Source organism: Anomalospiza imberbis, chromosome 17, assembly GCF_031753505.1.
Source record: "Anomalospiza imberbis isolate Cuckoo-Finch-1a 21T00152 chromosome 17, ASM3175350v1, whole genome shotgun sequence".
In the NCBI taxonomy this organism is placed as follows: domain Eukaryota; kingdom Metazoa; phylum Chordata; class Aves; order Passeriformes; family Viduidae; genus Anomalospiza; species Anomalospiza imberbis.
The window spans coordinates 14,784,653-14,797,833 of NC_089697.1; the positions used below are offsets into that span (position 1 = coordinate 14,784,653).

At 35.2% G+C, this 13,181-nt stretch overlaps 1 protein-coding gene across 3 annotated transcripts in view; it reads right to left on the reverse strand.

Moving 5' to 3' along the window:
* NCOA3 (nuclear receptor coactivator 3) overlaps positions 1–13,181 on the reverse strand; it is a 56,297-nt gene that overhangs the window by 14,123 nt on the left and 28,993 nt on the right. For 2 of the 3 annotated variants that reach the window (XM_068208128.1, XM_068208129.1), the window contains exons 1-6: positions 4,799–4,996; positions 4,057–4,245; positions 3,745–3,846; positions 2,839–2,979; positions 1,473–1,620; positions 191–579 (exon numbers count right to left, since the gene is read on the reverse strand). In XM_068208128.1, the coding sequence (XP_068064229.1) occupies positions 191–579; positions 1,473–1,620; positions 2,839–2,979; positions 3,745–3,846; positions 4,057–4,183 (907 nt within the window). In that variant the 5' untranslated portion in view covers positions 4,184–4,245; positions 4,799–4,996. Of the gene's footprint in view, positions 1–190; positions 580–1,472; positions 1,621–2,838; positions 2,980–3,744; positions 3,847–4,056; positions 4,246–4,798; positions 4,997–5,956; positions 6,058–7,555; positions 7,729–9,485; positions 9,594–13,181 lie in introns of those variants that run through there. The other variant, XM_068208130.1, reaches the window with a different exon arrangement.

A 13,181-nucleotide genomic window follows, 5' to 3' on the forward strand; every position in this document is an offset into this window, starting at 1 on the left:
CTGTATCTACTCTTCCTTTGGATTATGTATGACTGCCACATTGAGTTAATACATGAAGTCAGGTATACTACATTTAAGTAACACATATAGGGTCATATCGAACAGTTAAAACGGATGAAAGATGGAATTCAGATAAAAGTGAGAAATGACAGCTTGGAAAAAAAAAGAGCTTATAGCAAAAATAAAATACCTGTAACTGGAGAATACTGGTGTGAACTCATTTTTGGACTGCCTCGATTCCTAGGAGATACCATTAGATTCTGTTGGCTGGAAGTTAAGCCAGGACTGCCATGTGGTGGGCTACTTATATTCAACCCAAAACTGTTACTCTGATAAGCAGAGGACTGCATGCCGGGTCCAGAGTTCACTGGCCCCATATTCCCAGGGCTTCCATATCGAGCGCTGGTGAGCTGACCCACTGCACTGGGATCTCCCATCCCATAGTTTCTGTTCTGCATTGGCATGGCTTGACCAGGTGACACGTTCATAAGACCATTAACAGAATTTGTGTTTCCAGTCACAGGTGTTCTGATGTTTTGCCCAATAGAATTAGGATTTGGCCGATATCCATTTTGTTCTCTGTAAATTCAACATCAGCCCCAGAAACCCAAAGAAAATAAATTAAAACCTTATTTGGAATCATGTGCTACAAAGACATTATTAATTAATTGCCCAAATATTTTTTCCAAAAAAGAGCAGTGAGAATTCAAGCTTCCGCAAAAGCTTCCACTTAAGCCATTACATTTATTTATTCACTACAGAAATGTTTGATCCTTTGAAGGCTTCAAGTTATAAGCACATACAGTATCACTGGCTCAAAAAGCTTTAATCAATGATCAGATTATTAATCAAATTTATTCATTCAAAGATCTTCATTCTTTCATCCCCTTCCAGAGTCAATGTCTGACACCATTCTACTGTGCACATTAACAGTGTGTGACCCTGAACAAGTTCATACACAAATTTTTCAGCATCTGGAGGCACTCTACTGCCAGAAGGAGACAGATTCCCTCCAAAGTGACATTTTGATTATTCTTGCAAAGAACAAGAACAGGTCATAGGAAATACTACCTAAGGTACATTTCTATTATGGATTATGCACCAGACAGCATCTGATTTGCTGTCATTTTAACTGATCTACAAAAGCACATGACGGAGCATTTCTATTTTCAGTGCTCCATCAATGCTACCTCAAAAGACTAATATAAACATAGCACAGGCTTTGAGCAGGTATTGAGGAAAAAAATTCTCTTTTGACTCTGATTATCTTTCTGCCACATAGTTAAAATGGGACTCTGTGAGGTTTACACATTTATTTGTATGCTATGCAGCTGTTCCCCAAATTATTCCCCATCTGAGTTTTAATCAGGTAAAATATTTTAGTATGCTATTTACCTCAGGTTATCTTCAAGGTCAGATGTATTTTTTAAAACTGTGACACTTAAATTATAAACAGATACTACTAAGTTCACCTTTGAAGGAAGTGGGTAGAGACAAATCCATGGCGGTCATTAGTTACAGGATTTCGAAACAGTTTACTCTTCGTTTGTGCTGTCACTATTGTACCATCCGCTAAAGAAAATCGATACAATGGGGTTTCAGCATGACCTTGCATATAAGCTGTAAAGGGAATACACAAATATTGTTAATATTTAAAATCCCAAGAATTATAAATATGAATTATAAGATATTTTTGACACAATACCCTTCATTTACTGAAGATTACCCCCCAAAACCCAAAAAACTTAAAAAATAAATAAATGAATAAATAAAGGAATAAATAAACGAATAAATAAATAAGACCTATCCAAAACATATATAGAGAAAAAGGAAGTATTCTACCATTTCTCCTCTATCAATAGAGGGAAGATAAAAGCAAACAAGATTATTTGGATGCTGCAATATTTTGTGCTCACCAGACACAACTGGCAAAGTTCTGCATTTGTTGACAGACTTCCAAGGCTAGATTATAAAGTCCATGGCTCCTGCTTGGGGAAGAATTTTTAAGTTTGCTTCAATCAAAAAATTGTGGAAAATATTGGTTTTAATTTGAGCTTCATGCCTCTTATTAATTTAGGATTCATTTGATCAGTTATGTTGAAGAACTTCCAATGTAATGGAAAATCTGTTTCCGGACAGTATGAGTTTCTCTTTATTTAACATTTCCTGTGCTTGAATTACTTTGCAAATCCTTCAAAAAGACTAGAGTTTGGAATAATTAGAAAACATTATCTTTCTTACTGAAGACTGTGGCTGTACTTCACTTATCTATCGAGGTTATCAAATTAGCATTACAAAATATGTGGCTGAAAATATGCCGGTGTGAAATGCTGAAAATATGCCAATGTGGAACACTGAAAATATTTTGAGCCCTGTGTCTTGAGAATAAGAAATAGGCATCAACACAACTGTTATCACTTTCAGAGAGTGGATCTTTAACAAAGGAAAGAGTGAAATAAAATAACATCAAAGTAACATTAATGAAAAATAACAAGATAATGATAATTAAAGATGACATATCATCATATAAATATAACTGTCTCTGTCATTGCTGTATCCATCTGTGGAAAAACAGCTTCCTTGAGGACCCCAGATCATGTATCTGGTATTTTCCATGTTAATTTCCAAAACAAACACATTGAAAAAACCAAACAACGTTCAGCAGAATTCCTCATTATCAGAAGGTCATCCTCCTTCAGCTTGTAAATGAATCACAGTAATTAACAAAAAACATGGAAAAAAAGGAACACAGGCAGAATTTAGCATTTTTCTTTTTCAGAAAAAAATGCAGCCCCTAGGAGAAGCAATGTGACCCAAACATTGTAAACTGATTTTTACCTTCATGATAGTGGCGTTTATTTGACCATGACTGCCCGTCATTGTGGCATAAGAATCTCTGAATACAACGACGAATTATATCTTCGAAGCCAGGTCTCATGGAAGATCGTAATGAGTTTGTATCAATGTTGACAAGTTTGCCTTAACAGGAAAGAAAATACACAAGTTAAACTCTCCATGACTATGACAATTCTTTTTGTATAAGTATGGTACATTACCTATGGCTCCAATATAACCCTTTTAAATCACCAAATTCTGAGCATGCAGAAGTTATATTTATGAATTATCTGCCATATGAGAATATGATGCTGCTTGTTAAAGCATCACTATTCAAAGGGATTTATGTAACCAAGTAAGAGGAAGCTAATCACCCGCAGGCCAGTGTCAGAGCTTTAGAAACCTAACTTTAGTCTCTGGTTACAGGCACCTAAGGGATGCACACAGAGTAAATTTTTTTAAAATAGTGACCGACTACATCAAACAAACATCATAAACACAAAGCCCTATTTACATTATACGACACTTTTAATTTAAACAGCATAAGCCACTTTAAACGTTAGCTCATGTATTGTATAAAAATATAAGCACTCTAAGGGACTTCCAGTTATGACCTAAAATATTTCTTCCATGTAAAGGAAAGCAGAACGACAACCACTTGAAATGCTAGTTAAAACACAAGTAATGCTTTTTACCAACCTACCAAACAGTAACATAGAGAAGAAAATACCTCCCACAGGTTTTATTACACCTCACTACCAACAATGATATATTGTAAAAAGCAGTTGGGAATTCTCAGTATGAATTCTGTTAGTCACTGCATACACGCAATACACACTCCATTTATTTAAAACGAGCACATGGACAAAGAAGACTCCTTCATACCTTCCTCCCGGGAATACTTCCTACCTGAAAGATCATGTCTTGTAATAAAGCTCTCTGGATTTGCTGAAAATACCCTTTCTGTAGTTGTGATACGACGCGCCACACAAATCATACAGGACTGCAAATCTGTATTTAAAAAAGAATGTTTCTTCTTTCATCATCTCCTGTTTTACTGTGTTGAAGAATCTAATAAAATAGCTGAAGCATCTTTTATTGTTACAATGGAAGGGCAGACAGTAAGGATTAAAGCTGCCGTGCTCTTGAAAATGGTTTGCTAAACACCAAAGAGCTTTTCACAGAAATTTCTATGCACCACAATTCCACAAAAATTCCTACCTTCCCCCTCTTCCATCATGGCTCTTGGCTGCGATAAAGCAAAGCACTGCATAGTTTCATATCTTTGACGTATATCCTGGTAGCCACCTACATCTTCAACAAGGTCATGAGAGCTTTTCACCATCATCCGGCAGTTGAATGTATGGCTCTTCTGTCTAGGTGTTTCATTAGTCCAAGAAACTCCATTAACTTAAAAGAACACAGTAAGAATTCATAGAGATTTTCAGATACAATCAATTAATAGCTGATTCTTCATAATTTAGATACCCTGTTCCTAGATTACAGATATTGAAGACTATTTTAAGATGCCTTCTCAATATACCATCAATATATAGCTTGGTATAAAAATAGGAGTATTGAGAACGAAGTAAAAAACATTCTTTTTTTTGCATGACACTTTCAGTCACTTGAAAAAGTGCTGGGAAGTCATTCACAAATTTTAAAAACGAGCAGTTCCTTCAGCCAGCCTTGTGGTATTAGGGAAGGTGTTCCTTTAGTGTCAGTCTTTTAAAGTTATAGGTAAACAAACTGCAGAGGCTAAAGTAAAGTGTGAATTTCCAGCACATTTATTTCTGATGGCATGCTATTGTAAAAACACAGTAATATTAATCAAGATATTTTTGTAGTAAAATATTCTTTATATAAGTAATCTGTTTTGAAAGGTTATCCTTTATGAGGTATTTTTGTCTTCTCTGATTGTTTTGAAATAGTGTAGTAAGTGTAGTAAATAAACCTTTACTACCTGAGGATTTAGGTAAGTTTTTAAGAAAGTCCTTCCGGTCCTCTTCATGCAAGATACCATACACACTTGTATTAACCAAATCTTCTTGTTTATACTGCAGATACTGTGTGACATTTTCTGATACAAATACTATGTTCCCATCTCGATTTACAACAAAGAGGAAGCCATCCAATGCCTAAATATTAACATGACAACATATCACGTAAGACATTGACTAATTCTCAACATAATTTAATGTTAAAGTTGTGTGGGTGATAAATGTCAATTTATAATATAATCACTTATTTTCAAGGATAGAGATGAGGTTTTAAATTGTTCTTTGAGGAAAAATGTGTCTGGTAGGGAATTATTTGAATAATAATAATAATAATTAATATGGCCATGTGATATTCCATTCAGCTTTCACATTGATAACCAGCCTTCTTGTTTCATTCTTGATTCATACGAACACTAGATTATGAATTGGTACCATTATTTCAATAGTTAGCAAATTGAAACAAGAAGTTCAATAGAAACAGGCAGTAAGTAATGAATATGAAGGCATTTCCACTATCAAGTGATGAGATAGGAGGAACTAGACCAATACTGTATGTTCTTAATGGAAAGAGAAATTCAATATCTATGTTAAAAAACTAAGCTTCAAAAAGTCTTTGATGAACTTGTAAATATCAGATTGGTATTCTAGGCATAAAGAAAGGCTATCTGCTATGTACCTTTGTTTACCATTATTCTTGGGTTATTTCACTTGATGGCAACATTCATTTAAAATGCTTCATAATTCAGTAACACAAATGAAGACACACATAACAAACCTCTCCTTGCAAAATCTCCTCCATTTAATGTCTATCCTCTAAAAGAAATAAAATATTCCTTGTACAAATAAGCACTGTTTCAGTAGTAATTTGCTAATGACTGCTGGAGTAAATAAAGCATAGGAATATTAGAAAAAGTCAAAGGCTATTCTATTTCCTTCTACAGACAATTTCAGCAAAATTAAGAAAACATGATAGATTTTATTCCTCAACCTTTCAAACATACTTCTGCATGGTGCTTGCATACTATTTTATTACTACAGGATTGCATACTTTACTGTAATATTTTCACCTGCCATAAGTATTTGGTTCCATAGGGGCTTACTAGGGCCTAATTTGTACTTGCCTGTAATAAAAGAGGTCCCAATGAATCCTTGTCAATAACTCCTTGACCCGTGGATGATACATCAGCTTTCTGAACATCATCATCATTAGAAACTGCTTTTCCTGAAAGCCAAAAGATACATTTCCATAAAGTGACTTTTCATGTGATAGCCACATTTTAGTATTACAAGCCAGATCCTAAGGAGAGTGGGAAATAAAGGCAAAAAGAAGCACAAATGAGAGAGGAGGGCTCATGTACTGTTGGCTGCTAAGACTAGAAAAAACGTCATGGCCACATAATGCCAAACTCTTTGCTCACATAAACTGACTTGGCAGCTGAAGCTGACATAATGAACTTGCTTTGTGAACGTTGCTTGTTATTTTTCAGACACTGTCTGATGAATACCTGCTGTGTCTTTCAACAGCCATTAAACACACTCATATATATCTCTTTCTTATGTTTTTATTTTGATCAGCTCATTATCATTGGTCACAGTCTTCAGATGTCATCACCACTGTTCTACAAAAAGGCTTTGATTCATGTTAACAGCTGTGTGTCTGTATGTGTATATACGTGTGTGTGTGTATGTGTGTGAATGCATATAATAAAATCATATTTTAAGAATCAAAATATCCTAAGTTAATTTATTGCAGTGGAAGGTGGAATGGGAATCCACGCCATGCAGCAGATTTACAGAAAAACCATTGTGAACTTTATTTTGCGGTACTTGCTGGCTGGTTAAAGCAGACCACATAAGTACAACATCTCAACTCTATAATGAAATATTAGAATACACTCCACGACACTACAAAAAACGTTCAAAACAGAAGATGATTTTTAAAAAGCATTTTAGCATAAGATGTGGCAATTTATCGCAACAGGTAAGATATACACCACAGCATGTTCCGGTTTTCTAACGCTTTACTGCCCAAATGACACAAGTGAGCTTGGGAGGCTATTCACTGGGAGGTGGATGGGGGTGGAGTGATGTTTAAAAAAATAAATTATATATACCCCTCACTCTGTATTTCAAAACATGGGTTTTGCATACACTTGGCAGTTTAAAAAAAGTATTTTATCACTTAGGTTTATCCTAGCTGGCAGAATTTACCAAGATATGATGCATTGCTTCTTTCTCCTTTGTTAAGTTGGCTGTATTCTGAGTACATTCAATCACACTAAAAAAGCAATTTTAAAAAATCCATAAAAATCACTATCTCTGATTCGAGGCTTGTCCATAAGAAAAGGCTATGTTTCCTTGAAATGAAAGGCAACAGTATATATTCTTCATACTGGTGAGTATTTGTTACAGTGTACAAGCAGATGGCAGAGTACCATATCCTTTTTTTTTAACTTGTCTGTGGTACAAAACTGGTAAGAAAGGCCATACAAGGTTTTAAAATCCTGATTCCCGCTAAAAAAATATGATAAATACTTGTTAACTTTTAAACAGAAAATTACTTCAGGCATATTTAAGGTTTTAATCAAGTCAAAGTCCAAAGACCTGCTCAGTTACATGCTATTGTGAAAACCACTACTCAATTTCCCAAGTAACTATTGCTACAACAAAAGAATCACAATTAAATTAACTATTAATTTTGATTTAGCAGGGAACTGTACCTTGCTCTTTTATTTGTCGAATCTGTCTCACAGTTTCTTTTAAAATAGCACATTTGTCTGGTTTGACATTGAAATTGTCAATGTCACTGAGATTAGCAGATATCAGCTCAGCCAGTTCTTCAATGTATTTGCTTTCCTGCTCACGTCGACGCTTCTCACCACCACAGACCAGACTAGGAATCAAAAACATTGTTTTGCATACTTATATACCATCCCGTACAAAACCTGTGCTCACTCTGTGAACAATAATGTACTTCACTTAACACCCACCCATTATACCTACGCAGTAGTTATTCTTCCAGTAAACATGAATCTGAAGGGCAAATGTGTGTGTTTTGTTATGCTGCTGTTTGGTTTGGGGTTTGTGTTTCTGTTTGGTTTGCATCTTTTTTAAGAATTTTAAGTACAAATTGATATCAAGAGAATAGAAGAAAGATATTAATAAAAAAAATCCTCCTGCTTTTACTCTATTACTCTACTGCCAGATTTAATGAAAAGAGCAGCTGCTTTTGTTATAAAATTGTAGCACTCATACAGAAAGTATATTTTAATCTTAGAAGTTGCTTTACACTTGGCTTAAAATTTACTAGACACACTAAACTGAATTTTAGCATGGTATTAATTCCCTTCAGTTTGATTGTACAGAGATGATTATAGAAGGGGATACCTCATAAATTTCTAGGCATCAGAACCTAAATGCCATCTCAACATGCAAGAAAAGCAGAATCCTAGACAATCTAATGTTGCAGGTTAAAATGTCTCTCCCAAATTCCTTTTCCTACCCAGGTTAATGTGCTGAGTAAAGAGACTGTCTACAGCCTAAATCAACAGGGAGAAATATCATACACAGTATGGCAAGAATAGGAAAAGAAGGACTCGGGGCAGGGGTAAGAATGGACACATCAATGTAAATGAAAGAGAATAATCATTCTTTGAGAAGAAACCAAGTGAAGGAGTTAGGAAAGTATGCATGGACCAACACTGGAGAAAAGAAACACATGACAAAGCAGGAGCTTGAAAGATAAAGAAAGCTAATGAAGGGTAACAATCTGAAAAAGAACTCCTGTATGCGAGACACTGTACAAAGGGAAACAGAAAATGGAATGGAGGATACTTATAAAAAGACACTGGCATACAGCGCAAGCATTTAAGGCTCTCATACATGATCTGTTATAATGACAAAGGCAATTGGCATGGGGCACTGGGGATGTATATATAAAAGGGACAACAAATATTAGTACACACAATGCCCGACAACAAATTTAATCCAATACTCTATGGGAAGAAGAAACATGAAAGGATAAAAGAGAATTCACATGGTGGAGAGCAATGAAGCCTGTGGGGAACAGAAAACTGAGTCCCTCAGACAACAGTATCTGACAGAGTTGGGTGAGGGGCAGGAAGATAACACAGATTGCCAAAATTTAAGATGAACTTGAAAGAAACAGAAGTACAAACAAACCAGCAAAAAGCTCAACCTCTTGCAGTATTGATAAATGTAACCGCCTGAAACGAGGCCTGTCAAATCAATTACCAGTTATGAGATGATGCCTTTAAAATTCCTGTGAAGCAACAGGTTTTTCTTCTTTTGCCTTGCAATCACAACTTCGAAAAGGATTCCTTATCTAATGGAAGGTATCCCTGCCCATGACAGGGGAACTGGAACTAGATGATCTTTAAGGTCCATTCCAACTCAATCCATTCTATGATATGTCCACTGTAATAAAATTTCCACAGGAGTCTAATTATAAAGCACAGTTCATCAGCTGCACCTAATAGTAAAGTTACCTATCTTCACAACAGAAGCTGGCCTAGAAAGTTTTTCAACTAAACAAATTCCTTAGTTAGAACTTACTCTAAATTGCAATGCAAATTTGTAAAGTATTTTTAAAAACTCTTTAAAAACCAGTAAAGTTCTATATAAACGTACCTTGCACCTGGTGTATCACAGGGCAATGGCTTGCGCTTCCTTGACTCATTAGTCAAACTATCTAAGGAGTTTTCTCCTAATCCGCTCATCTTGACCTTGCATCAGCAGCTAAAAGCAAAGACATAATAATTGTGAATAAAATGCTCAAAATACTAACTCAAAATACAGAGAACTTATCCAGATAAGTAATTTATTTTTATCAGATTTACAAGAGAATTTTCTTAATGCAAATCCATAAATCTTTTTGCTACTAAAAAATGTTTGTTTACCTTTCTTTAAAATCTATCCTGTACTTAGCCAAAACACAGGTTATTAAAGCTTTCTATCACTCTAAGCAAAGGTAAAGGTTAAAAATGCAATAAATTTTTTTCAGAGATATTTAAAATTTGCACCATTAATCTGGGACCACTGTATAGCTCCAATTTGTCAAAAAAAAAAAAAAAAAAAAAACAAAAAACCAAACAAGAAAAAAAACCCATTCTCAGTATTTAAACATATATTTAGATAACCTGAAAAGAAAGCTACAAATTAATGTTATACCAAAACACAGTTGCAGAAATAAATAATTTTCATCCTTAGGAGTATATCAGGAAGCTTACAGGAGTTTCATACTCATTTCTGCATAAAGCCAAGAGATTACTATTACCATCTTTACAGGTTACTATAGTTTTCACATCTCTTGCTAAATCTTCTAAAATCCATACAGTTTTCTAAAACTTTGAGGCCAAGGCAAGCAAAGACTTCAGCCGTCTTTCATTTCTATTGCTTCCGCAGCAAAGACTGGGCTATAGCCCGATAAAATACCAGGTGATTTTGTTGAAGTTTCGTTACATTAAACAAACCTGGCAGATTAGATACACATGACACTCATCTCCCCTCACTCCCAAGAGAAAAAAGGAGCACAGACACGAGAAGAAAGCTGGGTCAGGTCCTGCTATGCCAGGATCAACAACATGCTGAGGGAGGAAAAAAACTTAATGGATCTATGCTATGTATCTAGTTGGAGTATTTTAGAACACAACTAGAACTATAAAACAATCTAAAAAATTGGTTCTGGTCTTTTTCACTACAGTGAGACAAAGCAGATCTAGGCAGTTAGAAATTTAGCACTATTTGATCCTTTTTACAGAAATTTCCAAATTAAGTGTAAATTTAATTTACTTCATTCTAGTTCAGATTGCAGTTCTTTACCCTGTACAGCAGTGGCAATAAATGGTGCTAAATATTTAGTTATAGAATTAAACTTGTCAGTTAGGGAGAACCTTTTTGCATAAGATAACACAAGCACTAAGAAATCTTTCACAGAAAAAGTTCTTTGTCTTCACAAGCAAAAACTGTCATTATGACAATTGTTAAAAGAAACTGGCCTAGGATAACCAAATTCCTAGGAGTCAGCGTTAACATATCACAAGGACAAGGAACTGATAGAACTAAATGAAGTTTATGTTAAGGTATCAGAGGCTGGTGGCCAACTGGCTCAAGAAGCTCTGCAGAACAGAATATGAGCATCCTGTTGAACAAGAAGTTAGTTAAACACAAGTCAGCAGTGTATACTTGTAGCAAAGACAGCCAACCCTTCAGAAAGGAAACCCAATCAACTAACTGCTTCCAGGACAAGATATATAAGGGGGGGAATAAAAAAAGTGTGTGTATTACTTGTGAGATTACTAACCTTGACTGACTGAATTTTTGCTTATTGGCTTCTTGGGAGGGGTGGGAATCTGCTGTAGTTTTTTCTAAAGTCTAAACTGAAAGGACAAAGACACACAAGAACATGCATGAAACAGCATGGTGGTTTTTAATTCTACACAGGGAGAATTTAAAAGAACATTCTTCCTACAGCAGTACAAAATTTTGAAAGCTAGACAGGACAAAGGACTGTATTACTCTAGCATGTGTAAAAAGCCCAGAAATAAAATGGCACCTTTTTAAAGTACAACTTCTCTTTGCAGCTAATAAAATGTTACAATGCTTAACATAAAATCCTATCATAACCAATCCTCATGCCAATCTATATACATTACAAAAGGAAGGATAACATGTTTTTAAAATTACAACAGAATCAAACCCAACAATCAAACATAATTTTCCATTTGAAATAAACAATTACAAAAGATGCCTAACTCTGTACTGTGGGCATGAACTGTACAGATAAGAACTCGGTCTTACATATAAATATTTGATTAAAAAAACCAGGATGAATAAGACAAACCCAGCAGAGAGATGGAAGAGCAAGTCTGAAGACCTTTATCCATTCATATATTCCTCCAGGGCAAAAAAATCCCAAATACATCCATAGCGGCCTACTTTACATAAGGTTCCAGAAAAATACACTGTTAGGCCACTAGATGCCAGTACAGATCTGGACAACTGCAGAGATCGTATTTCCTTCAATTAGCGTCATTCAGCTGAATGACAAACTAATCATCTGAACATGTAAGCAGCTGGAAAAAAGAGATTATAGAAACGGCTTATGATCATGCAAAAAGCAGTTGATTATCTGAAGCTGATACTCAGCATTACATATGACTCAAGGTCTTATGTCTACAGACCTCACAGCTAAGGCTGCATCTTCAGTCATGCTGTAGGTGATACCTGCACACACTTCCAGGACTGCTGCTTCCCTTGCTGTAACTACATTTACAGGCTGAGTATAGTTAGAGCTGATGGTTTAAGAGCTAACGTGGAAAAAGAAAGGAAGAGCTTAAAATGTAAGTCTTAAGGCTAACTCAAGAAGGATGTGGACAAAGCAAGCATATCTGAAGCCAAGAGTAAATTCTGTTTAAGAGAAGAAAGCATTCGAAATACATTAAGCAGCTGAAAATTTGAGCTAGGATAGACATTTCACTATAAGGTAATTTTGAAGGTTACATGATTGTTTTAAATTATTCTAGTCATTTCTAGTTTAACATCTACTTGTACTGAGAGATAACTAACAATGTAATTAAATAGAAACCCAAAAATTACTACATTTTGTCTCAGAAACATGATAAATATTGGAGCTTGGACAAGGAAGAAAAAGTCAGTAATTTGCACAGGCTGTTTCCCTACTCTTACACCCAAGTTTATTCAGGCCTGAAGCTCCAGAGTTGCTGCACATGCATTTTCCTTTCACTAAGAATATCATTACAAGCTGCGCAGGCAGGTCATGTCTAGAACAACTCTGTTACTGTTCAGCTAAGGAAAGTACAGAAGCTGCTTCCCAATACAGATGGATTTACAGTACAAATTGTTAACAGTCAAACTAATTTCCCAGCTACAAGGAAGTATTTGCAAAAGAAGCAATTTCTTTCATTATTAACTCCACAGTGAGTTAATAATGAAAGAAATCCCCAGTTTTAGAAGTACCAGGTGTTATATTTCTTCATTGAAGATGAACCTGCAATTTCTAATGGCACAAAAAGTTTTTCCAAAAGGAAGGCTCTTTTGGGGGTTTTGGGAGTTTTCCTGAAGTTAATTATTTCAAAAGACCGCTCTGAAACACAGTTTTCAAAAGTTGAAACTTTTATGCATTTTTACTACTAAAAGAAAAAAAAATTAACACAGGCATCTTTGCAAACTTACTTTCTGAGCTAAGAAGCAACAACATTATTTCTGGCTTATGAACCACTAATGAGGGCTAGAAAGGCTTCTCTGCTAGTGATACCACACAATATTATCTACCTAAATGAAGCATTTTTAAAAGAAAATACTTAA